Source organism: Chanodichthys erythropterus, chromosome 5 (genome assembly GCF_024489055.1).
Source record: "Chanodichthys erythropterus isolate Z2021 chromosome 5, ASM2448905v1, whole genome shotgun sequence".
Taxonomy (NCBI): Eukaryota; Metazoa; Chordata; class Actinopteri; order Cypriniformes; family Xenocyprididae; genus Chanodichthys; species Chanodichthys erythropterus.
Window position 1 is genome coordinate 18,121,661 of NC_090225.1, and position 26,454 is coordinate 18,148,114.

Consider the following 26,454-nt stretch of genomic DNA (forward strand, 5'->3'; position numbering starts at 1 on the left):
GTGCACCTTTAAGAAAGAGATGGAGGATACAGCTCAGAGAAAAGTGCTGTGTAATTGCTTTAGGGTCCTGTTGCCAGGCTAAGGGGGTTATGGGAAGGGTAAGATCCTTTCTGCTTAGTTTATGGCATTGTGTTTGTTTACAAGTGTTACCAAGGGCCATGCACCGTCCAGCTGACTCTGTCATCTCTATCCCGTCAGAAACATTGCAGCCCCCCACGGTCTCTCTGTCAACCCACTGCTTACCCCCTCTTGCCTGCTCAAACTCTGTGCAGATATAGCAACCCAATGAGCCAGTTGTCTCAAGAGGGGACAAGTTTGTTTACTGTGGTGTAGCTGCAATGAACACAACCTAAAGATCTACATTAACTACGTTAACTGATTCTTCCTCTGTGAGATGGGTGAGTGAATTTGACTTGACTTGTTGTTACTTTTGAATGACCATATCTAGTAGAAGTCAGGTGTTATACTGCGCTGACATGGTTTAAATTATACTAACCTTATAAATCTTTAGTATCACTTTAGATTTCGTTTTGTACACTTTTTGGTTTTGGTGCACTTGACTTCATATATCATAGTGTTATGGGGGAAAAAAATCAATATAATTGTCCTTATAAATTAATAGTTCTTTTGTTTTTAAGGTTGTATTATGCAACTTTGTGGCACGTCTCTTTATGTTAGGCGTCTTTAAATACTTAAACAGTTTAGGTACAATGTATTTATTGTGTTCATGTTATATTGCAAAACACTTTTACTGCTATTGAAATGGAATACGGATAAGGTTAGGCACAGGTTTGGTGATATGGGTAGGTTTAAGGGCAGGTTAAGGGGTAAGGGAAGGGTCAATGGTGTAATTATAGATGTAATTACAGAAATTATTTACAGTTGTAATTAAAGGCAGGTATTTTTTAAATATATGTACAATGTAAAAATGTATGCATGTATGTACACAGTAAATCAAGTGCATTGCATCGAATTATTAATTTAAATTAATTCTGTACTAAATAAGAAATCTATTTTTTTTCCTTTCAATGATAAGCCAGAAGTCCAGGAATAGAGAGGACATGTTCTCTTCTGCTTGAGGGGTGTTCCTATGTCAACAGGCATTTAGGAGTGCATGTAGTGACTCAGCCATGCTAAAGGAAGGAACTGATCTTTAATTATTAGTGGGAGATATGGGTCTGCAGATGGGTAATATTTACTGTGTGTGTGTGTGTGTGTGTGTGTGTGTGTGTGTGTGTGTGTGTGTGTGTGTGTGTGTGTGTGTGAAAATACGAAATTTAGAAAATACGAAATTTAGAAGTCTTGATTTGTTTTGGTTTATATTATGTTGGATGACACAAACATAAGCAGGGATGGAATTACCCTCCATTTCCAGATAGCTCAGGACGTCTCAAAGCACTTCTGTCATTTGTCTTCTCTCTTATTTATCTTATTGATCGGTTGTTTCTGAAAGCCAGGCCAAATCTAAACTTGACTCTTCAGACATTATTTGTATGGAAAAATTGTATAGGCTTATGTATTCCAGTTTGTTTTGAAGGGAAACTGGTGCACGACTCATGGCTGGACGGGAAGACTTAAATAACGAGTGACAGACAGGAACAGCATCTATTTATAACAAGTTTCGTATTCAGGTTTGGCAGAATGTAGAGCAGGCACTGATCACCCAGCAGAGTCACATGGACACACAAACAGAACTCTTTATCAACTCTTCGAGATGATTTATATCATTGTTTGACATAATGGTTTTGTGTTTTGAAGATGCTACACAACAATTCTTGATATGATACTTAATAAATCAACTTCCTTCCAAACACTTTCCAGTATACACCTGGCGATCGCGAACCTTCAGTCAGGATAGACAGCCTATTTAATTTAACGGAACCGAAAACGGGTTTATGAGGGATAGAAGTACAGTCACTGTTATACATGAGGTCTCAAACCATGTGTAATTTTCACAACCCATGATTTCTAGAGTAATGACTCACAGCAGGGGGAGACAGAGGGCAGCTTCTTTTTGACTAGTTGATTTTGGCAGTAATCTCCAAACCCTCACAGTCACACGCATCTACTTGGACAATCTGTCAAATGATGAGCTTACTGCACTAGATTAACCCACTAAGACAGCTAATGGGTCAAATACAGACTCCTACTCAGAGCCTACTCAGTGCCATGCAACATGCCACTGATCTTAAGTTCTCTTGTGCCCATTTGAAAAAAAATAATATTATACATCTAGGTATTTCTGCTTTCTGATTTTAAGATCACTCCCTCAATCCTCAATGAATGCTCATGGAGATAAATACAGCACTAGATAGGGAGATGGTGTTTTACAGAAGGTTTAGATAGATGGGATCCCATGTACTGAGTTTCTTCACATTAGAGCATGCTGTAGTTGTGGTTGTTTGAGGGGGCGACAGCTTGACTGATGGGCCCTGGAGCTTTCTGCAGAGTGCTGGCCGCGGGTCAACAGCGTGTGCAAAATGCTCCAGGAAGCTGATTTATGTTTATAATGAGCTTGTGGTGTTCTTAAAAGACGTTCTGGCCAGAGCTCTGTTAGACCCATCTAGAAGAGCTTTTTTTATGGGCTAATAAGACACACTCACTCTCACTAACCTTCACACATTGAGCAACTCAAGCCAGATGTGTAATGGTCCTGAAAATATCATTCTCTTAATGTGGCATGATGAAAAACTGACAGTTTAAAATAATTCATGGATATTAATTGAACTTAACTTTTTTTTTTTTGGATAATGAACTTTAAATCAAGGATGCTATTAAAATGTCATTCTCATAATTGCAAATTGCCAGACAAATAGCGATCATGAAACTACACACATTCTTAATGAATGGACTTAATGGACAAAGAAAAAATGCATTAAAATTATTATGAATATATAATGTTATTTTTTTATATATATTTCACCACGCAAATTGTTGTGTTTATATATGTACACTACAATTCAAATGTTTGGGGTCGGTACGATTTTTGCGAGTCTCAAAAATTTACTGCTCACCAAGGCTGCATTTATTTGATTAAAAATAGAGTAAAAACAGTAATATTGTGGAATATTATTACAGTTTAAAAGAACTGTTTAATATATTTACAAATGTAATTTATTCCTTAGATGGTAAAGCTGAATTTTCAGCAGTCATTACTCCAGAATTTACTTAATATCTTTGTGGAAACTTTGACACTTTTATTTTAGAAAGTTAAAAAACAGCATTTATTTGAAATATATTATTATTATATAAACATTATAAATGTCTCTTTCACTTTTTAAGTGAACCCAGCATATTTTATCCCACTCTATAGGCTTAAGCTTTTAATTTAAAATGATCATTAGAGTATGGCAATATAGCACTAGCAATGAGAATTTTACTGTGAACCGGCTCCAGTACAGTCTGAGTGATCAATTCTCTTCTGTTATGGTCAGATTGGCTATACTGTCCCTCTTTTTTGAGAGTCAGATTGTTGCAGTTTCTTCTGGGTTTGTTTTCGGATTCTTTGGTTTGACTGGTTTCAATCTGGTTTATCTTGTCTGTGTTCTGGATTTTCATATTTGAATTACAGATTTTATATAGAGGTTGTTTGATTCATTCAGGCCTTTATGTGATACACATTGTACAAATTATTGTATAGTTGTTCAATTCTAATTGCCTGAAAGCCATGGCTATATTAAAAATACAGTTGTAAGAAAAAGTAATTTATTCAAATAGCCCCATTCAAAAGTGTGTGAACCATTGGTTCTTAATACTGTGTGTGGTTACCTGGATGATCTATGACTGTTTTTTTGTTTTGTGATGATTGTTCATGAGTCTCTTCTTCAACTGAGCTCTGTTCTTCAGAAAAATCCTCCAGGTCCTGCAGATTTTAAATTTTTTAAGCATTTTTTTTTTTTTTTGCATATTTGAACCCTTTCCAGCAGTGACTGTATGATTTTCAGACAACTGAGGGACTCAAACACAACTATTAAAAAAGGTTCAAACATTCACTGATGCTCCAGACGGAAACACGATGCATTAAGAGTCGGGGGTGAAAACTTTTGAACAGGATGAAGATGTCACAATTTTTCTTATTTTGTTTAAATATCATTGCTTTTCATTTAGTACTGCCCTTCGGAACCAACAGAAGATACTTGCCTGTTTCCCGGAAGAAAAAATAAGTACAGTTTACCTTGATATTAAAATTCAAAAGTTTTCACCCCCCAACTCTTAATGCATCGTGTTTCCTTCTGGAGCATCAGTGAATGTTTGAACCTTTTTTAATAGTTAAGTTTGAGTCCCTCAATTGTCCTCAGTGTGATAAAATGGATCATTCAGTCACTGCTGGAAAGGGTTCAAATATGCAAAAAAATCTTAAAAACTGAAGAATCTGCAGGAGCTGGAGGATTTTTCTGAAGAACAGAGCTCAGTTTAACTGCTCAGGACCAACAAGAGACTCATGAACAACCATCACAAAACATAAAAACAGCCGTGGATCATCAGGTAACCACACATAGTATTAAGAATCAATGGTTCGCATACTTTTGAATGGGGCCATTTGAATAAATTCAGCTTTTTTTTTTCTTGTGGACTAAATGTAAACATCTTTTATGTAAAATATCTTACTCAGGACAGTACTAAACAAAAAATAACATGAATTTTGTATGATCTCTCTTATTTTGTTAAAATGTTTCACATTTTCGCATATTCTGCAAGTGGTTCACATACTTTTTCTTACAACTGTACATTGTGAAAAAAGTTTTTCTACTGGACAGCATCTCTGCACTTTGTTCTGCTTTCATCAGAGCCTCTTAATCTCAACACATGACACATATTTGCACACATATTTCACTCCCCGATCGCTCAAAGCTCAGTGTTTCACTGGATGTCTGATGAGGAAATAGTGTTTATAATTCCTTGACAGTGTCTGCTTTCTTCACATGGGTCTCTCAGTCTCTCTGGTCTCAGTCTGATGTAAAGGGGTCCCCTGCCAGCCCCGCTCAACAAGATGGGCAATGAGAACAGCACTTCAGAGCTTCCGGTAAGAGCTTTTCTGTCGGGACATGCTACTTGGCTCAGCACCGCTGTGTTCGTCTCTTCTGAAATGCTTCACAGACTTGAACTACGCTTGCGTGCCTTGAAACTAGACTTGCTGTTTAGAGCTGTTATGACTTTTTGGTGACATCTGTTAGCATTCCCACACCAACTGACATACTGCCTGTGACATGCTGTGCTTGAGATAACAGCACAGATAGAGACAGAGAGTGCTCTGGTAAAAATCATGCGCTGCTGTTTTCATTGTTTTCGCTGTGTTGTCAAACATTCTGACTGAATTTAGTTTTAAAAGAGTGCAGATGGTCAAGTGTAGCCTACCCATTCTGTGTGGGGTTTTTTCAGTATTAACCACTATGCTGTTCCCATCACTAATAGTAGAGGCGCTATATTAACTACATTTTTTCAGTAGCATGACAAAAGGTTGGCTGCTTTCAAAGTGCAGCATTTCCAGTAATGAGTTACATTTTCCAATGAGTAGTGGTTTTGCATGACCAACCGCTACATCGCTGTGTTTTTTTTTTTGTTGTCTGAGTGGATGAAATAATCACGCTCACCTCAGTAGTCCTCTCTCTTATGTGGCGTTGGAAAGTTCACACATAGGGCCTAGATCGCTGACATGTCTGATTAATTCTAGTGAATCGGTTTGTTCTAAACACTGTCCCCCTGTTTTATTCTTCTGATTCTGTTCGTTCAAACTGTCCATGTAAAAGAACAGATAAAATATGTACTTTGTACATTAAATTGTAGCCCATTAGCCTAATGAATACAAATTAGGCCTACATAAAAAACATTTTTAGTAACCTTGTCTACATTACACTTTTTTGTAATGTAATATTTTAGATTACTTTTGACCAAACTTGTTTATAACATTGATTTGTATAGTATAATCTTGTACCATACTGATGCAGAGAAAAAAAGATTAATTTTTTATCAACACCATGAAGTACATTAAACATTACATTTTTATATTTTATATGTATTTTTATATTTTCATTTAAATTTTATTTAAAGTTTTAGTGATATTGTTGTGTTTTTATTGTTTTTAATTATTTTATCCATTTTGCCATCTAGCTGGAATAAAATAAGTTCAGTTCTTTTTTAAGATATTTTTGTATTTGTTCATTGTTATTTTATTTTATTTCAAGTAACAATTTTTTATGGTTTTAGATTTAGTTAACTATAACTTTGATCATGGGTTGTTTATATATATATATATATATATATATATATATATATATATATATATATATATATATATATATATATATATATATATATATATATATATATATATACTACTGTTCAAAAGTTTGGGGTCAGTAAGATTTTTTTAATGTTTTAAAAGAAGTATCTTCTGCTCACCAAGCCTGCATTTATTTGATAAAAAATACAAACAAAACCAGTAATATTGTATATTATATATCAATAATAATATATCAATAATATATCAATAATAATCATACATTTTTCTTGAGCATCAAATCATCATATTAGATTTATTAGATTTCTGAAGGATCATGTGACACTGAAGACTGGAGTAATGATGCTGAAAATTCAGCTTTGATCACAGGAATAAATTACACTTTACTGTATATTGACATAGAAAACAGCTGTTTTAAATTGAAATAATATTTCACAGTATTTCTGTTTTTGTTTGTTTTTTTAATCAAATGAATGCAGGCTTGGTGAGCAGAAGATACTTCTTTTAAAACATTAAAAAATCTTACTGACCCCAAACTTTTGAACGGTAGTATATATATTTATTTTCACATTTTTTATTAATAAAAGCATATTTCCCTCTTAAGTAACCATACTTTTTACAGTAGCAAATTATTCAGAACAGTAGCTTAAAATTCTGAATAGTTTGTAGCTTACTGTTTCAAAGTAGTTTCTCCAACAGTGATCACCATAATTTAAGTCTTTGGCATGTATGACCTTTTGCTGCTAATTTGATAGTTATTTATGCATTCAGAAATGTGGTTTGATCTTCAGTGGACCGTGAAAGGAATAATTTGGCCGATGTTATGCTACATTGAAAAGGCTACTCAACTTGGAATTCAGGATTTATCTTAATAGGATCAACCTACTGGGCTCTGTGCTTTTTCATGGATGACTCCAACCAGTTTGGTAGGTTCCCAGAACAAACGTTAAGTACTCTTGGTAAACTTCCAACCACAACAGCAGCGTGGACTGACTGAGTTATATGGGGACTGAAATCTGCCATGCATTTCTCCTAAGACTGTTCCTGTCTCTATAACTTGTATCCATCTCTCCTTTTGCATTACACCTATATGTCTCTGCCACAGGAGGGCGCTCCAGACAACGTGGTGCTATTTCCTCCAGAAGAAAAACAGTCTGACATGGTAAATAAAGTGCTGGAGGGTTTCAGCATGTGTGTGTGAAGTTGCACTTGGGAGTGTGCATGGAATTTCTACAGTAACTTTGGATCAGAAATAGCCCAAGATAACAAAATGTTTAGTGAGAACATGTATAACAGCAGTTAACATATGGTTTTGCAGGGAATTTAGTTCAATTGTTTGCTTTACCCACTTAAATAACCTTAAATTAAGTTAAAGTCCCCCAGTAGTCAATAATTTTATCCATTAAAATTCATCTTTGATTACCAAAATGACATATTTAAACGTTTTTTTTCCTGTGAAAAAAGACCTTAAAATAGCTTGAATGTAACTCTACAACCTTGCTTCATGTAGTATACGCAGAGCTATGAATATGCTAATTAGCTCCGCCTCCACTCACTCGCTCAAGCTCAGAGATCCACTTGGTCAACTTACTGAGGTAAAAACTATACAATGGTATCGCTTTTAATTAAAATTATTTGCCTTTTGCTTGACTGCGTTATCAAACAGCTAATAATGTGTTGCTAATGTCACACGACTCCTTTGCTTCAGAGTGGTTGTAGTTAATGGTATGCTAAAGCTCGCTGGCACGTTGACGTGACTGGTTACAAAGTAGTTTTTGACATCAGAAACACTAGTGATTTCAAACCTCAGTTTTGAAGCTGTCTTTAGATCACTGCAGTTTTATATGCAAACTACTCCACAATGGTGTTGACTTATGAATTTGCACATGGTTTGTCTTAAAGCATATTTAAAACACCACAGACATATAAACAACATTGAAAACTTGATTTTCACCACAGGGGGCCTTTAAATGAGCAAGTTCCCAGCATAGCCAAACCAGTTTTCAACTTGTCTAGCTGGTGTTTATTTGGATGGCCAACTTGTCTACTATAGCTGAACAGCTGAAAAGTGCCCAAAACAATTATAAAACCAGCTTTGCCAGGCTAGGATGTTAGCAAACCTGCTTAGGCTGGTGTAAGGTTTTTTTTTATGCTATACAGTACCAAATGTCAGTGGATGCAATCCTTAGTGCCTTGGTTCTCAGGGGCCCAGGGCTTATTAATTAAGCTCCTCAGCAACCAGGATTTCCAGTCATTTTTATAAATACACATTTTTCTAGTCATGGCAAGCTCTAAAACATTTAATCAGTTAAAATTGTGAGTAAAGAATATTTAAAAAAATCCTTATGCAGTATAAGTCATGAACAACTGGAAAGGTCATGAGGCCTTTGAATACTGTAGTGGACGAAAGGGGGCTTTGCAGACAAAAAGGTTGAGAACCACTGCAGAGCCTCAATGTATAAAATTCGGTATTATTATTGGGGCCCTAATAATTAGGGGCCGAGGGAGTATTTATTATTCTTTAACAATTCTGTATTCTATTTGAAATCACAGATTTTAAATGTAAAGATGTTTCTAGTTCACAAAAGCCTAAAAAGTGAGTGTATAACATGATCCCCCCCTTACTAGTTACTTTGAGATTGATCTTTGGCCCATTTCCCAGTATTCACCTGCAGCGTGTGCATCAGAGAGCAGTCCTCAGTCCCCCAGCAGGAAGTGACAGAACAGCAGCAGACATTAGAAGCAGGAGGTAGCTCTAGAGGGAGGGATCAGAGGGCAGAAGCGTCATGCTGAACAAGTTACCCGGAGAAGGGGGAGGGATCACTACTCAAGTTGCTCCGTGAGTGTCCTAGTCTGAGATTTCGTAGTACTGCTTCTCAGGAGGAACAGTCTGTCTCATACTTCTAGGGACTAGCAGATTTCTCCTCTGAAGGACATGGATATATAGCAGGAGAGGTGAAGGGAGCTGAGTCAGGAGTCTGGGGAGGAGACAGGAACATATACACAACACCGGCAGCATGTGTTGCAGCATGTTTGTGTCTTTACCCGGCTGAACCAAAACACGCACACGTCTCTGCTCGCGCTCCCTGGGAGTTCAAGCGCATAAGTGCTGCACTGTGAAGTGTGTGTGTTCCTCCTTAGAGAAGGTGAGTTTGGGTTTTATTTAGTGGCGTTTTACACTGCAAAAATCTCTATATTCTCAAGTATTTCTATATAGTCTCTCAAATCCTTAAAATTAGATAATTTGCCAATGTTGCAGTGAGTGCTGCATGAGACTTGTTTTCAGAGAATACTTTTCTAATACAAGTGTATTTCTTCTTCCTGACAGTAAAAAGTTTTTATTTTATTTTTTTACATTTTAAATATATATATTTTAGATTCTTAACAAGTGAAAAAAAAACTAATTAAAACCTTTTGCAGTGTTATAATTTGAATGCTTCTGTTTTGATTTTGATTGTTATATGTGTTAGCTGAGTACAGTAATGTGTGCTTCCTGAAGAGGGATAATATTTTGGTCTATTTTATATACTTATTCAAAACTGGACTGCATTTCATATAATTTATGGGTAGTGTGTGTATCCCACAACTATTCAGAGGTCAGTCTGCTGTGTTGGGCTTATATGATTGCCATGACAACCATTAACCCTGCACAGCCAGGACGCATGGCAGTTAACAGCAAGGATTTACTGTAGTGGAGGACAATGTGGGCTGTTAAAGGGGAAGGGTAAAAGAGACCATATGGGGTCTGCTTTTCAGGACCACTCATGCTATAGGTCAAAGGACAATGGCAGACAGTGGCTCTTTTTTTTGGGGTGATTTGATGCTACCTATTTTAGATCTGGGTAAGAGATCTGCACCTGTGTAGCTTTAAAATCCTAAGCTCACAGACAAATGTAGCTCAGTGAGTTTGATTTATTTTAGTCACTGTGTGCTCAATTAAGTTTTTTAAGGTTTAGACACAAGTTCACAGCATATACAGGAAACAGGAAGCTGAGGAACTTGAAACCAACCATGAGATAAAGTGTGGTATTATTCTATTAAACTCAAGTGTAGGTGTGAATAAATGTGGTCTTATACAGCATGAACAAAACTTCAATGATTAGGAAGGGAAAATTTTCATTTTTTATGAAACAAATATCCGAATTATGTATTTGGCTCATGATTTAACTTGTTATATAATATATAAAGCATTATAGCACAACAAAATGTGTTATAAAAGTTAATGTGTATGATGATTAATTTAAAACTGGAAACAAAGTTTTAGGACTTTGAAGTGTAAATATTATTTATTATTTACAATTTCAAAGTTAGTAATGATATGTAAGCAGATTTATGATACTGACCCCTTTAACCCCTTTATACCAAACATTATTTTCTGTGTTTCCATTGTAGCACGAGATGCTTTTTGGAATATTTTAAATTCATGTGAACTTTTCACTCAAATTGTTTTATGATACTGTAGTTTAAATACATAAAATAAATACACTTACTATTAGTGGTCCCAGATTTCTGTACCCCCATTGCATATATAATTGTAGCTTGATTAGTACATTAAAAATGACATAATAATTCCTTGTTTTGTTGTTTGATGGTGTGTAAACATATTCTAAGCTTGATGACAGGAATTTTGGAATAGTCTAGCAAACACTCTGTCATTTTCATTTGAGGGGCTGAGGGAGACTGTTTTTTGCATACAGTGATACAGTACAGTGATTGTTCACCGGTGTGTGAAGTGCATCCTGTTCTTTAGGGATTTTGCTGTTCTCTGTTGAAAATCCAGCTGTCTGTCACTACAAAATGTTACTGATATTTGAAACCCTTGTGTTTATTCCAGGTTTGGTGAACAAATTAAAATTCTGAATAAGCTAATGGAATCCGAACCCTCGAGTTTGTCTGGACTTGTGGGAGTTTCATTTGATACTCTGACCTGATTCAAATTGAGTGGTGTTTGTGCTCACGAAGGCCTGGGAATGTAGATCAATGCATGAATGTACTCATGTCTTAAAGCTCTGAGAGAGTATAACCCATAACCTACAGCAGAGGTGGGAATGCACGTGTATATCAAGTGCATATGATGTGTGTACTGGAATCAAAGATGATGAAAACAATGGGTAATGGATGTGGGGCTTCTGTGTAATGCATCTCTAATGTGACCCGTGTTCCAGAGAGCCTGCAACATGATCCTCTTTTGCTGCACAAAGACTTGCCTGTGAATCACACTATCGATCAATGAGTGTGTGTATGAGTGAAGTGAGTATGTGTCTGTGTTTTGGAGGGTTAAGATTGTCTCTTACTCTAAATCAAAGAGTTTATTATGCAAAGGAGAAAATTCTCTAATTGTGATGCAACTAATATCATATCCTAACATCAGGATTTTAGTTCAATATTTTTTTTTAGAATGTATAATCCACCATAAAAACTTGTGCCATATAAATACGGATTGCGGATGATCCGCTGTTTTGACCCCTAATGGGAACAGCCAAGTGTGAGAGAGGGGGATTTCTTGGAAGTATTTTAAGTAACCTCTTAAAGGTGCCATCGAATTGAAAATTGAATTTACCACGGCATAGTTGAATAACAAGAGTTCAGTACATGGAAATGACATACAATGAGTCTCAAACTCCATTGTTTCCTCCTTCTTATATAAATCTCTTTTGTTTAAAAGACCTCAGAAGAACAGGCGAATCTCAACATAACACAGACTGTGGAGAGCGCGAGCAATTAAAGGGGCCGCAGCCTGAATCGGCGCATTTCTAACTATGCCTCAAAATAGGCAGTTAAAAAAAAAAAAAAAAAAATCTATGGGGTATTTTCAGTTGAAACTTCACAGACACATTCAGGGGACACCTTAGACTTATATTACATCTTGTAAAAAAAACGTTTGATGGCACCTTTTAATGAAGTAATTGAAGTAATTACCTAAACAAGTATAATTACTTTTTTTGTAGTTCGTTTAAATAGTCTTGCAGTATGACAAATGAATTCTAAATTTAAACACCATAAGTAAATACTGCATGCCTATAGTAATTTTACATTTATTTATTTATTTTGTTTGTAGTTTGTTTGGCCTGGCCCTTTACAAAATGCTTAAGAATGCACTTAATCTTGTAGTTCAGTTCTATGAAGCTATCTTATTTCATTTGGATAGAATAGCAGTAAAACCAGTAAAGTCAGAACAATCACTTTATTTTGCCTCATTTTTAAATAAACAGAAAGTGAATAAATTCTGTGAAAGTTCACTATAAACTATGAATCACCTTTTTAGTTTACAACCATATGTTTTTTCATGGTTTATTCATAAGTGTATGAACACGTCTGAAGTGAGGGCAAATGAGCATGTCTGAACTGATCCTTAAGGCCATGCTGATATGTTGGATTCATTGAAAATTATTTTTTAAGATTTGTCTAAAAGTACAGATGGCACATTTATAAATGATCAGGGTGTGTAGTCTAGAATCACCTCAGCTTTTTATTGACATGGTGGGCTTGTTTTCTTTTTATGTTAAATGTCAAGCCCTATACGTTTAAAGAAACATATTCTCGGTTTGAAACTCTAACTTGTTCACTGAGTGGCAAGTAGGACATTTTATGTGTGTGCAACTAGTCTGAGTGATTTACTGATCTCAGATAAACGCTGATTAAAAACAGATTGTGCCGGTCTGTGCTCTAAGTACTTTTATTGCATTTCTTAGGCCGCAGTACACACTGACAAGGTGAGCACACTGAAGGAAAAGTCTGCCGCTGCAGAGAACGGATCTGTCCACACTGATTCAGTCACTGCGGAGCCACAGGTGTCTGCTGACGAAGACGAAAAGCCACAGAGACAGGAAGAGGAGGATAAAGAGGAGCTAGAGTTTCCCCATGATCTGCTGCCCAGCATAGACCTCGACCTCAGCACTGAGCTCAATCTCACCTGGGGAACCTCACTTGGGTAAGTCTCAACAATTTCTTTCTCTCACATACACACATTTATTTCCTCAAGAGAATTTTGAGGAGTAGACCTGTCATCAGACACTTATCAAAGGGCAAGTTTCAACAGGATGGCTGATTTTTTTGAAAAGTTGTTCACATCTGATGCAAATATTTCCACCTTTCAGTTATGTTTTGCATAGATGTGCCTGGTAAACCATTTTTTTTGTGTGCAAGTTTTGCATTCTAGAGACAAAAATAAAGAGATTAAAGAAGTGATAATTATTAATGTGTCTAATGTAATTAAAGGGATAGTTCATCTGAAAATTAATTTTCTTTCATCATTTACTCACCCTCATATCCTTCTAAACTTGAATGACTTTCAAGGACAGATATTTTGAAAAATGTCTCATGCAGGTTTGGAATGACATTAGTGTGAGTAAATCAGAATGTTATTTTTAGGTGAGCTATCTTTTTAAGGTTCCATTAAATTGTGAGCTCACCCAGGAATTGAGGAAGCAAAGAATAATGCAAGTTCATATCAGTCTTGAAACTGAAAGCCATAGATTGGATTGGACTCTGACACTTGCCCAGTGGTATATGTCTTACTATGTTTCACAATCAGAGCAAAACAAAACACAGGACTTATTCTATGAAGATCCTTCCTTATACTCGCTTGGCTGGATAAACATAGAGTGAATTTCCATTAATCTCTGACTCATTTCTATGGAAAACTTGACGGCATGGACAATTGGCAGGCCTACAAAAGAGCCGCAGTTAAGGTGGTACAGCCAAGGCACACTCCAGTGACTTTTATTTTACATGATTTTATGGATGTAATGCTAATGAAAACGAAAAGCTTGTTTGCAGACATAAATATTTTACATTATGAAATATTATTTTTACATATATTTTCTATTATATATACCTCTATATTAGTATGTAGTGTATTAGGGTGATTTTAACAACAGTTTTGAAGAATACAGCAAGAGTTTTGTATAAATGTCCAAGTAATTTCTGCTATTAGGTTTCTAAAGGACTTTAATATTTATTTTATGATCTGAATCACTTTAAACATCTGTAGACATACAGCTATGGAAAATATTAAGAGACCACTCCAAGTTCAGAAATCAGTGTTAAGTGGTCTCTTAATTTTTTCCATAGCTGTATGACAAGATCCTAGATAGTCTTAGATATATGACAACTCTAGGACTAAAATGACAAATATTGTGAATGTTATGAATTTCTCGCTAATAAACTGTTCAATGCATCACACAGCCTGTTAGTATAATATTTAGGTATAAAGGGCATTTATTTGTGTATGTGTGTGTATAGTTGTGAGCAGGTGGGCTTGGGTGAGATGAAGAATGAGGCTGTGGCACTGGGTGGCACTGCCAACCCTCTGCTGGCAGGCCTAGAGCACTACATGGAGGCCAGTCCACCAGTAGTGGGCCTCATAAAGAGGTAACAGAGGAGTAATGAAAATGGAGACAGAGAGATACCAGTCTGCTATGGCATAATAGATGGACATTTTTAATTTGGCCAAAGTTTATCATGTTTTCATAGATGTAATAGATTTTGGTGAGATCTCTTTTGCTCCATTTTGTGTTCTGGCTGTGGCTATTGATGTGTGCTGTGTAAATGGAGTTTTACTTTCCTCCCAGTAAGCACAAAACTTGTTTACATTTCATTGCATTTTAGCTGAAGTTAAGTTACGCTGCAGTACATTGTTCGACAAACAACACAAAGACGTAAAAAAAAAAATAAAAAAAAATGTCATAATCAAAACAAGATATGGGTTACAAAAAATTATCAACACCAAACAGCTACTTTGAGAAAAGTGACAATATGTATATTATTAAATATAAATATACCCAAATTAGTCAAAATCTATGTTAAATACTTTAATGTTTTTACTAAAATGGAACAAAACTGTTTGTGTAAATTCTTATTTTGGTTTATATAATGCAATCAGTGCATTTAAATGAAAAAGGCTTAAAATGTAGCAAAAAAAAAAAAAAAAAAAAAATATATATATATATATATATATATATTTTTTTTTTTTTTTTAAATACATAAACATTTTATTTACACTGACATATTTAAGTATTTTGTATAAAAACAATACGTTATCACAAAACTTCAAATGTAGCTGTGCTTACTGGATTAGTGGTTTGTCGAATATGTTTGGCTTTACAGTTGGTAGAGCTGGTTTGCTGTGAACTAAACTAGTGTTGTTATTGGTTGGTTTTTGATTGGGTCACTGAAATGACTCTTTAACACGCTTGCATGAGGTGAAAACGTATGGTTTACCATACTAGATCGATGTACAGCGTGAGAGGTGTCCTTCTTAACCGGAAGCCATGTTTGAGTGTGGTGTGTGTATATTTGCGGTTGTTTTGTGTGTGTGTTCAGTTTTTTTTTTTTTTTTTTTTTCCTGTTTAGAGAGACTTATCAACACATTAACACATGAGATCTCCATTCACAGACATTGACATGTTTACTTCATGTTAGTTTCTCTCAGCTAAATATGATGCACCATGTCAGAGTAAACTGTTTATTTTTATACTATTGATACATTTATTAATATTAATATTTATTTATTCTTTTTGCATCATGCTTTTATGCTGGAAGGTCTATAGAAACTCTAAGGCGAAGGGCAGAGTTTTGTGGGTATTGAAATGCTGCTGGACAGCGCAGTAGGGAGTGGCTGCAGTTCTGTAATTCATGCAGACATGCAGTATGCCAAAAGGCCTCAGGTTTTTAGCATATACAAGCATAATTGCCGTAACTTAAACTGCAGTACAGCTGTCTGACTTTCCAGTTATGCCAGAGAAGGGTTATAAACTTTTTTTCTGGCCTCCTCTGAATGGGAGTGTCAGCTTCTAGTCAAAATCATTTACTGAAAAAAGAAAAAGGCTGCGTGCTTGAGCCTGTTGTCATCTATATCAGTGAGCTGGCAGATCACATGACCACTGTGTTCCAATTGAGAAACACTTTAGGATCTGCTCCCTCATTTATTTCCATTTGAGGTGAAGGTGATTGATAGATTTTTAGTGTAAAATGACAGGCATAAATGTGTTAGCTAAGCTGTCTCTGTACTTTTACTGTACTTTTAATACCCCTGGAGGCACAGAGAGAGAACACTAGGTGAGACATGCAGTGGGGAGGAAGCATGGTTGTCATATTAGATCAGCTGTAGCTATTTTATTGGGATGTTAGTCACTGACTGTGTTTCAGCTCTTGAAACGTTATATACAGTCACAGTGATTCACCAGGTTCTATAATGTCTGCAGTAATAAATTTGTTAGAACCATTTTGCAGTTTTGTTGGTGGGTGCTCTTCTATCATACGCATAGGTAGTCAATTACACTAATTACACTGCACTAAAAGCATTGATGCATTAACCTTGATCTAAAACGTGAATTTTCTGCCAAGTCTATCAGACCTTAGCCTATGACTTCTCTGAAGGCTTTTACTTGGCAAACACTCTTATTTCAGCTTTTGAAAATTACAAAGTTTTCAGCATGTTGATTACAATCTCAATGAAAATTATGCATGATTGCAAGTGATTTATAAAGCTGAGGAAATGAAGTGGTTTACCCAATGAAAAAAATCATGACGGTATAAAGTCAAACCTAGATGTTTTTGATGTGTGCACTGAAAAAACTCCTTTTATTAAGCAATTTTTTAATAATCAACTTAATTAGTTTTTTTTCCCAGTAAAATTATCTAAACATCCTTAAAATAAGATACATTTACTTGAGAAGAAAAATTGCATATGATAAAAGACTTTCAATAAATTAATTCACTAAATTTTATGTTAAATATGCAATTGAGATAAGAAATATAAGCTTAATTCAAGATATATTCTTATTATCTTATGCAATTTTGCTTCTCAAGTAAATTTACCTAGTTTTAAGACAACAAACATTTTTTGCTGTGTGTGTGTTTAGTTTCTTATCCTTTTAAAGCACTTAGTTGTGCTCATGCATGAACTCTCATCTTGTCTCTGGCATGAGGTGGAGTGGAGTGCTTTGGCTTGGTGTGGATTGAACAACTAAATGTATCTAAGAGCAGATTTAGTCTAATGTCTCTTTTCTTGGTGAACGCTGATAGCTGTGATGGTGACCAAGTTTCTACTGAGACCCAGAACCACTTGTCTAGCACACCTCAGCAAGATATTCCATCCCTCAGTCCTTTGGCTGCCCAGGTGGATTATGAACTCCAGGAAGCTTTAAAGGAATGTGAGGATGAAATGACTGCTCTTGGCATATCCTCCCATGTAGACACATGGACTGCAGGTGATCTGGATAGGTGTTCCTCTTTAGTCCTGCCTGAAAATCATGAGAAAAATGAACAAACTGAGAAGGCTGAAGTCAAAAAGGATTTTGGTACATCTTCACAAAAACCTGTCAAAATTCATGGAGGTTGCCATGGAAATGAAGCACACAAAAATGACTCCTCAGCAGGTGAAGAGGGGGTGTTTAGCTTCAGAGATTATATTCTTGGCAAAAAGCAAACTAATACTTTTACAGATGGAGCTAAGGATGTCAAAAACATCAAGGATATAACAGAAAACCACAGTGAGGAAACTAGACAGCTGTCAGAGGCAGAATGGCAAACAAATTCAGAGATAGAGACTAAAATACACACAGCTGAGAACATAGCTGATCAACAAACAACACCTAGCATATGGAAAGGTACACAAACAACATCAGAGATGGATGCAGCAAAGGAAACACTTACCCAGGATCAATCAATACAAGATATCTGCTCTTTGAAATACACCCTGGAGGATGAGAGCACACAAGATGAAAACAAAATAAAGAGAGAAACCGGAGGAATTCAAGAGTTAAATCCTGTGCTCGAAGAAGTCATCAGTTCTGCAGAAACTACACAGATGATTCAGAATTCAAACAGAATGAAAATAGAGATGCATAGTCAGTTAATTGGTGATTTACTGGCATGCCAATCCCCACATACGGATAAACATGCTGGTCACTCGTTACACTTAGAAGCTAAAATAAGCGTACAACCAAACATACAAAAACAGGTGGAGTCAGGGACACAGCAGCAGATAAGTGGACCGATAGAAACAAACACAAAAGTAGTATCAAGCCTTGAGCATCAAAGACAGGAATTAGGACTCCCAGAACAGCTGAGTCCTGAGGGTAAACAATTGATCTGCTCCCCACCTCCAGAACCCGAGGCTCACCAAGCTCATTTTTCCCTGGCTGAGGCTCCACCTGCCCTGATACGACACTCTCCACAGGGGCCTGAGCAACATGATGACCAGGATCAGACAGATGGACCCTACAAATCAATATCAGAAGGTGAAACCATACACCACAACCACTGTACGACAGGGGAAGTCAAACATGAGAAAAATGTGTCTAAGGCATCTGCTGTTGTGATTGATTTCTGCCAAGCTAAAACAGCCTCTGAACATGAGCCCGAAGGGACATATGACTTAGAGACATGTCCACTGGAGCTGGAGAATGGACCTCCTTTAGGCAGTGGAGCTGGCGCACACACAGCACTGTGGGGGAATTCACACTCTCTGAGCCGAGCCAGTGCAGAAGAGGAGGAGGAAGAGAGTGCCCTTGAACAGGCTTCAGCAGAGTCCGCTGCCTCCACATTGCTACAAACAACACCCACGATGCCAGAAATGATAGAAAGTGAGGGAGAGAAGAAGAGTGATGATGCGTTCCAAAGTGTCGCAATAATAGTACAAGCAGCAGAGGGAGAATCGGCAGTGCTGGAAGCGGATGAGTCTCCTAGCTCACAGGGAACATTAACTGAAATTACGGCTGAACAGGGACAACAATGCACCTCAGTAATTTTTTCAAAGATTAAGTGCTCACCTGTTCAGAAAGAAAAGGCGACTGAGGAGAGCTGTGGCAACAAAATGCCACACAACTCAACAGAGAGTGCGGGGAAGGGAGGGGGTCTGCCAATCGCACTCTCCCCAGCCGGAAACGAGAAAACAGGCATGGTCGGCAAAGAGGACAAAGCTCTGGTCACCTATTCCTCTCCAGGCGTCCTTGGAACATGTGACTGGAAGGCGGAGAGTTCCCGATCAAAGAAGAGAAAAGGAGAGAGTGAAGAGGAGGGGAAAGAGACAAGCGAAGGAGGAGCACAGAACGGAGGCAGGGTGCCACAGACAGAGACAGCAACCGAGACGTGTCCATCCCACCGCATCACAGCATCACTAGCGGCAACACAAGACGAGAGTGACCTCATCCTTCCTATCACAGCTGGCACAGCCCCGTTTCCTCTGACCATCAACAGAATAAACGACTGCGTCTCCATCAGCCCACCCCCTCCTCTTTCTCACATAAACTCTACAGAGACAGAAGCACTGAGAGAGGAAGAGGCTAATCTGAATCCAAGCCCAAGTGCATCAGGAGCAGAATTGCTAGGCAGTGATAGATCATTTCCACCAGCAGTTTCTTCGGAAAACGAATGCCTCGCTGCGCAAGCCAACAATCAACAGGTACAGAGCTCTTCACAAACTAGAACCACACACTGTGACACATCCTTCAAGACAGAAACACAGCAACAAAAACAAGAAACAACTCCTACAAGTGAAGACACATCGCAATCAACTAAGCTACAAGTGAACATGAGGGATATTGCTGAAATTTGTACCAAAGTGGAAGGGCGTATATCCCCAAAAGGTATGCAGAGCTCTTTTGAGGACCAAAAGGATACAGTGTTGAAAGGTCAAAGGACTGAATGTGCCTCTCTGCCTCCACTGATGGTATTTGAAAGTCTACGACACCCAGTAAAAGAGACTAGCTTCAACTTTAAAGGTTTTCTCACCATCAACAAACCGGAAATAGAAAAGGAAAAATCCAATGCAAAAAAAGAACCTACTGCTTTTGAGGAAGGAGGTAAAGAGGAAAGAAATGGGGAGCAGCAAGAAAAAGTGGAACAAGTGGAAATTACATATAAAGAATCAAAGGACTGCAAAGAAACAACCAACACATCTCAAGAGCAGGGTGAGACTACTGTAAAACTTGAAAAAAATGTTAATGTAAATATGGGTGGTTGTGAAGAAAGTAAAATGACAGATGAAGCTGATGTTAAAAAAAGTCCTGTTATCTTTTCATCACTGTCAGCTGCAGGCGTGACCACCAGTGTTACTGGAACAAAGGATGCCGTTAATGAAATTCTGGAAGAAACTGAAGCAATTAAAGAGAACCAAGAATATAAAGAGTCTTTGAATGTTACTCAGATCAGTCCAAATGATACAGATGAGTCAGCATCCACTGAGAAGGATAGTGTTTTACTACAGGATGTTTCTCTACAAGAGGGTCGTAATGACAGCCCCGCTGTGGATGGTGAGCGGGCTGATATCACTATGTCTGAAGGAGTTGAACAGAGACATATAGAAGTGGTACTTGGCAGCAAGGAAAGACTGAATGACGAGACTGATAAATCAAAGGGATGTGGGTTACCTGAAGCAAGTGATATAGAAGTAACATGTCCAAATAATTCAAAGAATCTTGTGAATGACAGTCAAGAGCAAGAAAAATACACACATGAAGAGGAGTCACTGGTAAAAACCAGCTCATTGTCTCCAGCAGCAGCCCCAAACACAGACAGCATGTGTCCTCGCACTCAACCAGACAAGAAATCCTACACCGAGCAGCCTACTACAACCTCAGAGATGTCACTCCTGTCAAAAGCAGATAAGTGTGCAGACATGCTGCCCTATCAGACAGAATCACAGTTCAGTGGTGAAATAATGAAAAGTGATGCAGCAAATACTGAAGACACAAGAGTCCCTTCTCTTCCTGCAGCGGAAACTACAGTACCAGAACAAAGTGATCTTTCCTCAACCACAAAACAAAGCACTAACAGTGATGCCAGGGATGTGTCTGTCATTGTACTAAAGGCTCCAGGCCCAATGCTGAGTCACTCTGAGTCCATTAATGACTGTGATATTGCTGTTGCAGGAACTGGGGAGCATTGCAGTGTGAACCGTGTGTGCGTGTCTGACATAGAGATTGTAAATAATATTGCAGGCAAAACAAATCAGCAATCAGATACAAATGAAGACATGTTAAGAAAACAAAATGCAGATGATGCACCCTACACTGTTGGTGTCTCCGCACAGGAAATTGCAGCATCATCTGGGTCCCTTCTGCTTACAACTGACAGACCAGAACTGGCAGGTTGTGCACCGCTAGTCTCAAAAACCTCAGATATTGTTGGAAATGCAAAGATGAAAGAGAATGAAGCATCTAAGGACACTGTAGAATTTGATATTGGTCAAGAAGGGAAGAGAGAAGGACATGTAAATTCTAAACATGAAAATGATTTGTGCAATGTACCTACAAATCTTACAACAGACAAGGAATTAATTAATAAAGACAAATCTGAAGGATTCAAGCAGGTGAAAGGAGAAGAGCAAAACAAGGAGTCCGTGAAGGAAAAAAATGAAACTAGTGCCTCTGAGGATAAAGGAAATGAACAGAAAAATGGGAAGCAGGGCGAAAGAAAGGAGCAAGAAGAAATGGCTTTTAGGGAGCAGAAGGACAGCAGAGTAGAAACAAATACCTCTGAAGCATCTTGTGTTGATGAGATGCTTCATTCTCAATCTGCTTTGACAACACAAAGTCCTAATGATGACAACAAATGTGATTCTCTCCTGATGAACTTAAAGGAAAATCTTGATACACTTCTGACTGAAGAACCTGTTCAAGATGTGTCTTTAGACAATGTAAGAATTAATACAGATGTATGCGAAGGATTCAGGCAGGTGATGGGAAGAGAGCAAATCAAGGATTGTGTGAAAGAAAACGAGAGATGCAATGTAAAATCTGTCACAGAAAAGGACAGCAAAGAAAAGACACATACCTCTGAAGAACAGAATAAGACTACCGCAAAAGAAAATATTGATCAAACACAGGGAGAGAACCAGATGTTAATAAATCTCTTCAAGCTATCAGGAGAAGAAAAACTATTAAATGAAACCATTCCAAGAGGAAAATTGCAGTATAGTCTTGTGTCTGATCCTGGTTTAACCTCTAAAGGGATTATAGAAGAGGCTCTGGGTTGTAGAGGGGCACCAACTGAAAAATCTCCTCCAGTCATTGATCAGACCCTGTCTGCAGTGGCGAATGCTTTTCCCGAGAGAGACCACACACAAGATCTGAGGGCCTTGAGCCAGTCAGATTTGGCATTTTCACAATCCCAAGAGCTTCAGCAGCAACAGAAGTTTATGAGTGCCCCAGAAGCAGTGTTAAGTGTGGGTAAAAGCAATGGTTTAGAAAATGCTGAAACTGATAATCATGCAGATCCTGAGGCAAGTGAAACGCAAGAGAAAGTGATGGTGTATTATAGTGCAGAGGCTCAAAGTTCCCTAAACAGCACATCAGAGAGTGTCATACTGGTGGGGGGCAATGACAAAGATGTTGCTGTGTACAATGTATGTCCACAGAATGAAGAGCAGAGTATGAAAACTATAGATCTTAGTGGTGGGAATTCTCCTGTTTGTGTTAAAAGTACTTCAAGTGAAATTCAAACACAGGCGAAACACAGCTTGTCTGGAATGGCATTGTCAGCTTCTGAAACTTCAGAAGTCAAAAAGGTTATAGAGGCTACAGAGGCAAAAGAGCCTTCCATCTCAGTATCACATAAAAGTGTGAGTAAACATGCAGAATGTGCCAAATCACAGACTAGTGTGGATGAACATGGAAATGTGTGGGATGAAATCCTTGACACCAAGAAAGGCTCAGAACTTCCTATAAATCACTCAAGTGGGTTCTCTGTGCTTCCCAGCCTCTCACACCATGAAGCACGACTAAAAACAAATGAGAAATATTTCGACTCTGTTACCCCTGGAGACATTGGAAACACTGAGATGAGACCTAATTCAATGAGTGATGTTGCACAGATGTCTACTGCAGGAACTTCCCAACTTCAGCAAGTGAAAGAGTTAGTTTTTCAGCCCTCTGATGGGCAGCTCTCTACCATATCCACTGACTGTCTGCTCCAGGAAAGTATTAAAGAGGAAAAAGAGATAAGTGTGGATTATGCCTCTAAAGATTCAGTAGAGTTCAACGGTCCTAATTCCGCTCCCCAATCTGAGACAGCTGTCTGGAGGATGGAGCAGCTTAATAAGCATTTGTCAGAGCAATTCCCAGTCGGTACCCAAAACACAGAGGAGCAGGTTACACAGTGTTCTGAACAGCAGCTCACGCAGTTACATGTAAGAACTTGTTCAGACACTGAAAACACAATCAGTACTATGAAAGCAGAAGGCACCATTTCAAAAGACAGACAACAGCCAAAAGGAATTCAAGAAGAGATAAGTAAGCAGATAGAGGATGAAGAAGAGAATAAAACCTTTGAAAAAGAATGCATAGAAATGTCCAAAAGTGCTGAATCTAAGTCTTCAGAGACTGTAGTAAAAGAAAGCATATCCAAAGAAAACCAAAGCAAGTTGGAGGAGCACTCTTTATCTTCTCTTGATGAAGCAATAGTCGGTAATATAGACCAATCAGTAGAAGAAGTTACTGATGAGACGCTGACTGAGATGAAAATGGTTATGCCATTGCTATGCCCTGAGACCTCTGTCTACTTGGTGACTGACCCCCAGGATTCCCTCCAGCCCCCTCTCACAGTCAATCAACAGTCTAGTCAGCAGCCCACCAAGTCTTTTATTCAAACTTTACGTGAAAATGTCACAGATACTTCTAAAAGTAGCACCAAGCTAAATCCTGACATAGCAGATAGCTATCGTGGAGAAATAGAATCACTTCTAACTGAAAAAACAATACAGAAAGATTGCAGTGACACTTGTGAAGAGGAAGTCAGCAAGGTGTCCGAGGCTGCAGATGTGTTGCTGGGTTCAGGCCCAGGAACAGTGCAGGTATCACAGGTTAAAGACAGTTCAGACAAACAAGGCTTAAGTGTAGTCTCTGTACCTGAGAGGTCAGTCAACTCTTCTGAATGTTCTGATTGGCTCAGAGCTCTGAAGGAGGCAGCCTCCATGTCTCAGATCATTCCAGAGCACAGAGATGAGACTACCCGTGAAGCTACAGAAAACAGGTACTTTTCAAATTGATGTTTGTGATTTTAAAAAGAGTGACAATGAGGGAAAGTTACTCTGTTGCACTCATATAAATGTCAAAAGAAATATAGTGGTTTCCATTGACACACACACAGATACATATTACATTTTTTATTAAGAACAGTGTATCCCAAAATCTGGACTATCAACACAGGTGTAAACAAGTATGTTTTATGATTGTGTGATGTTTTGTGTGAAAATGGAGACAAGTACAAGTATTACAGCCCATTATCTCCTGAGAGTGACCTCAACAGTGACATCAACTTGTGCCCTTTAGTGCAAGAAAGAATCCTTTCATACCCACGTACAAACACACACTGTGCTTCTCATATTTGAGCGCGACACATACACTTGCATGCATACAGGCTATAAGATGTTTTCATTGAGACAAACAGTAAGCGTAATTTATTCATCTGCTCTTTCTGTTTATTTTTCTTTACAGACCATTTGAAACCCTTGGTTCGCCTCAGGCTGAACTAGAATTCCGAACCCCAACTGAGGAATATTTCCCCCTTGCTACTGATGAGAGTTTCCCCCCTGCTCCTGAGAAGAGTTTTCAACCTGTTATTGAGGAGATTTTGCCCCCTGCTACTGCGGAGAGTTTCCCCCCTGCTATTGAGGAGAGTTTCCCCCCTGCGTCTGAGGAGAGTTTCCCCCCTGCGTCTGAGGAGAGTTTCCCCCCTGCACCTGAGGAAAGTTTCCCCCCTGCACCTGAGGAAAGTTTCCCCCCTGCACCTGAGGAAAGTTTCCCCCCTGCACCTGAGGAAAGTTTCCCCCCTGTGCCTGAGGAGAGTTTCCCCCCTGCACCTGAGGAGGGTTTCCCCCCTGCGCCTGAGGAAAGTCTCCCCCCTGTGCCTGAGGAGAGTTTCCCCCCTGCACCTGAGGAAAGTTTCCCCCCTTTGCCAGAGGAGAGTTTCCCCCCTGTTACTGAGCAGCCAGAAGAACAAGAAGACTGCAGGTGAGACCTCATAAATACCCCTTATTATTAGTTCATTACTGAACTTAATCATATTGCTATATGGGTGTTCAAAGACCTATTTGTTGAATTGTCTTTAAAGAACAGGATTAACATCAATGAGCATCGCACTTAGCTTTCTTCTGGTGACTTTTCTAGTTCTCTCTCATTTTATTATTACCTCCTACTCCCTCTATTCATTCTATCTGCTCTGTTGCAGCAGCCACAACATATGAAAGTGGAGCACTTGGTGCTTGTCAATCAAAGATTTTAGCCTAGCACCTCATTTAGAAAGACACGTGGGAGCCAGAGAGACAGAAAGATAAAAAGAAAGAGAGAGTGGTGTACAAAGTGATAGGCAGTGAAAATGAGGGGAAATAAGAGAGACAAACTTTGACTGTGTGCATTTGCCCCAGTATATCTGAGCGCCCAACACTTTGTTACTTGTCACAGATGTGGACTAAAGGAATTTTGTCTGTATCTGTCAGTATGTGTGTGTGCGTGCACATGTCTTGCTAAAGCATGCATATGTGTTTGCTATTTGCACCAACGCCCTCACATGAGGTCATACCAAGAAGTCTGTCCGTCTGGAACAAAAGCCATAGTTCAGGGCAGCTCCAGTTGAGAATATTACTCAGTGTAAGAAGATAGATAGATAGATAGCTAGATAGATAGATAGATAGATAGATAGATAGATAGATAGATAGATAGATAGATAGATAGATAGATAGATAGACACTCACAAGAGACTGATAGAAAGGGAGAGAGATAGGGAGAAATAAAAGAGAGAGGGAGTGTAAAGTGGCTGCCTGAGGAATTTTGAGTGGCTTGCCTAAAAGAATAGTCGCACACTTTACTTTGGGTGCTGATCTCGGGTGAGTTCTACACTGTCTTTTGCTGTTTAAAATGTTTTTGTCTTTTGATTTGACAAATAGTGGAAGTTGCTAGAGAATACAGACTGGGTATTTGGAGAGATGCTAATTACAGATGGTTTGAGATGATCTCACTGGATAGATGGGGGGAGGTACAGTAGGAAGACAGGGAGGGAATAAGGAAGTGTGTTGTGAAGTCTCTCTCTTTCTGTCTTTCAAATTTGCTGGCTTGCTCACGCTTTGTTTTGACAGCATCAGACAACTGATGATAATGATTTGCTCTCTGTTGACAGAAGGTTAAATTCCATTATTGTAAGGAATGAAGTAGATTACACAGGACTTTATGGTTGCAGTTAAGATACCTTTGCTCTTGGTAATGTGAGATGTTGTG

General features: G+C 38.2%; 1 protein-coding gene across 1 annotated transcript; it reads left to right on the plus strand.

The window, feature by feature from the left end:
- Positions 1 to 223: 223 nt before the first annotated feature.
- On the plus strand, positions 224 to 25,198 carry LOC137020694 (fap1 adhesin-like). The gene is made up of 8 exons (XM_067386579.1): positions 224 to 398; positions 4,936 to 5,023; positions 7,344 to 7,400; positions 12,931 to 13,169; positions 14,483 to 14,611; positions 17,267 to 20,154; positions 20,275 to 24,214; positions 24,679 to 25,198. Exons 2-8 carry the CDS (start codon positions 4,991 to 4,993, stop codon positions 25,196 to 25,198), a joined length of 7,806 nt encoding a protein of 2,601 aa, XP_067242680.1. The 5' UTR covers positions 224 to 398; positions 4,936 to 4,990.
- The last annotated feature ends 1,256 nt before the right edge of the window (positions 25,199 to 26,454 follow it).

Excerpts from the sequence above, each read along its gene's own strand:
- LOC137020694 (XM_067386579.1), top strand. The coding sequence starts at position 4,991 with ATGGGCAATGAGAACAGCACTTCAGAGCTTCCG. Across the intron at positions 5,024-7,343 it reads ACAGCACTTCAGAGCTTCCG|GAGGGCGCTCCAGACAACGT; the intron begins GTAAGAGCTTTT and ends TCTCTGCCACAG. Across the intron at positions 24,215-24,678 it reads CGTGAAGCTACAGAAAACAG|ACCATTTGAAACCCTTGGTT; the intron begins GTACTTTTCAAA and ends TTTTCTTTACAG.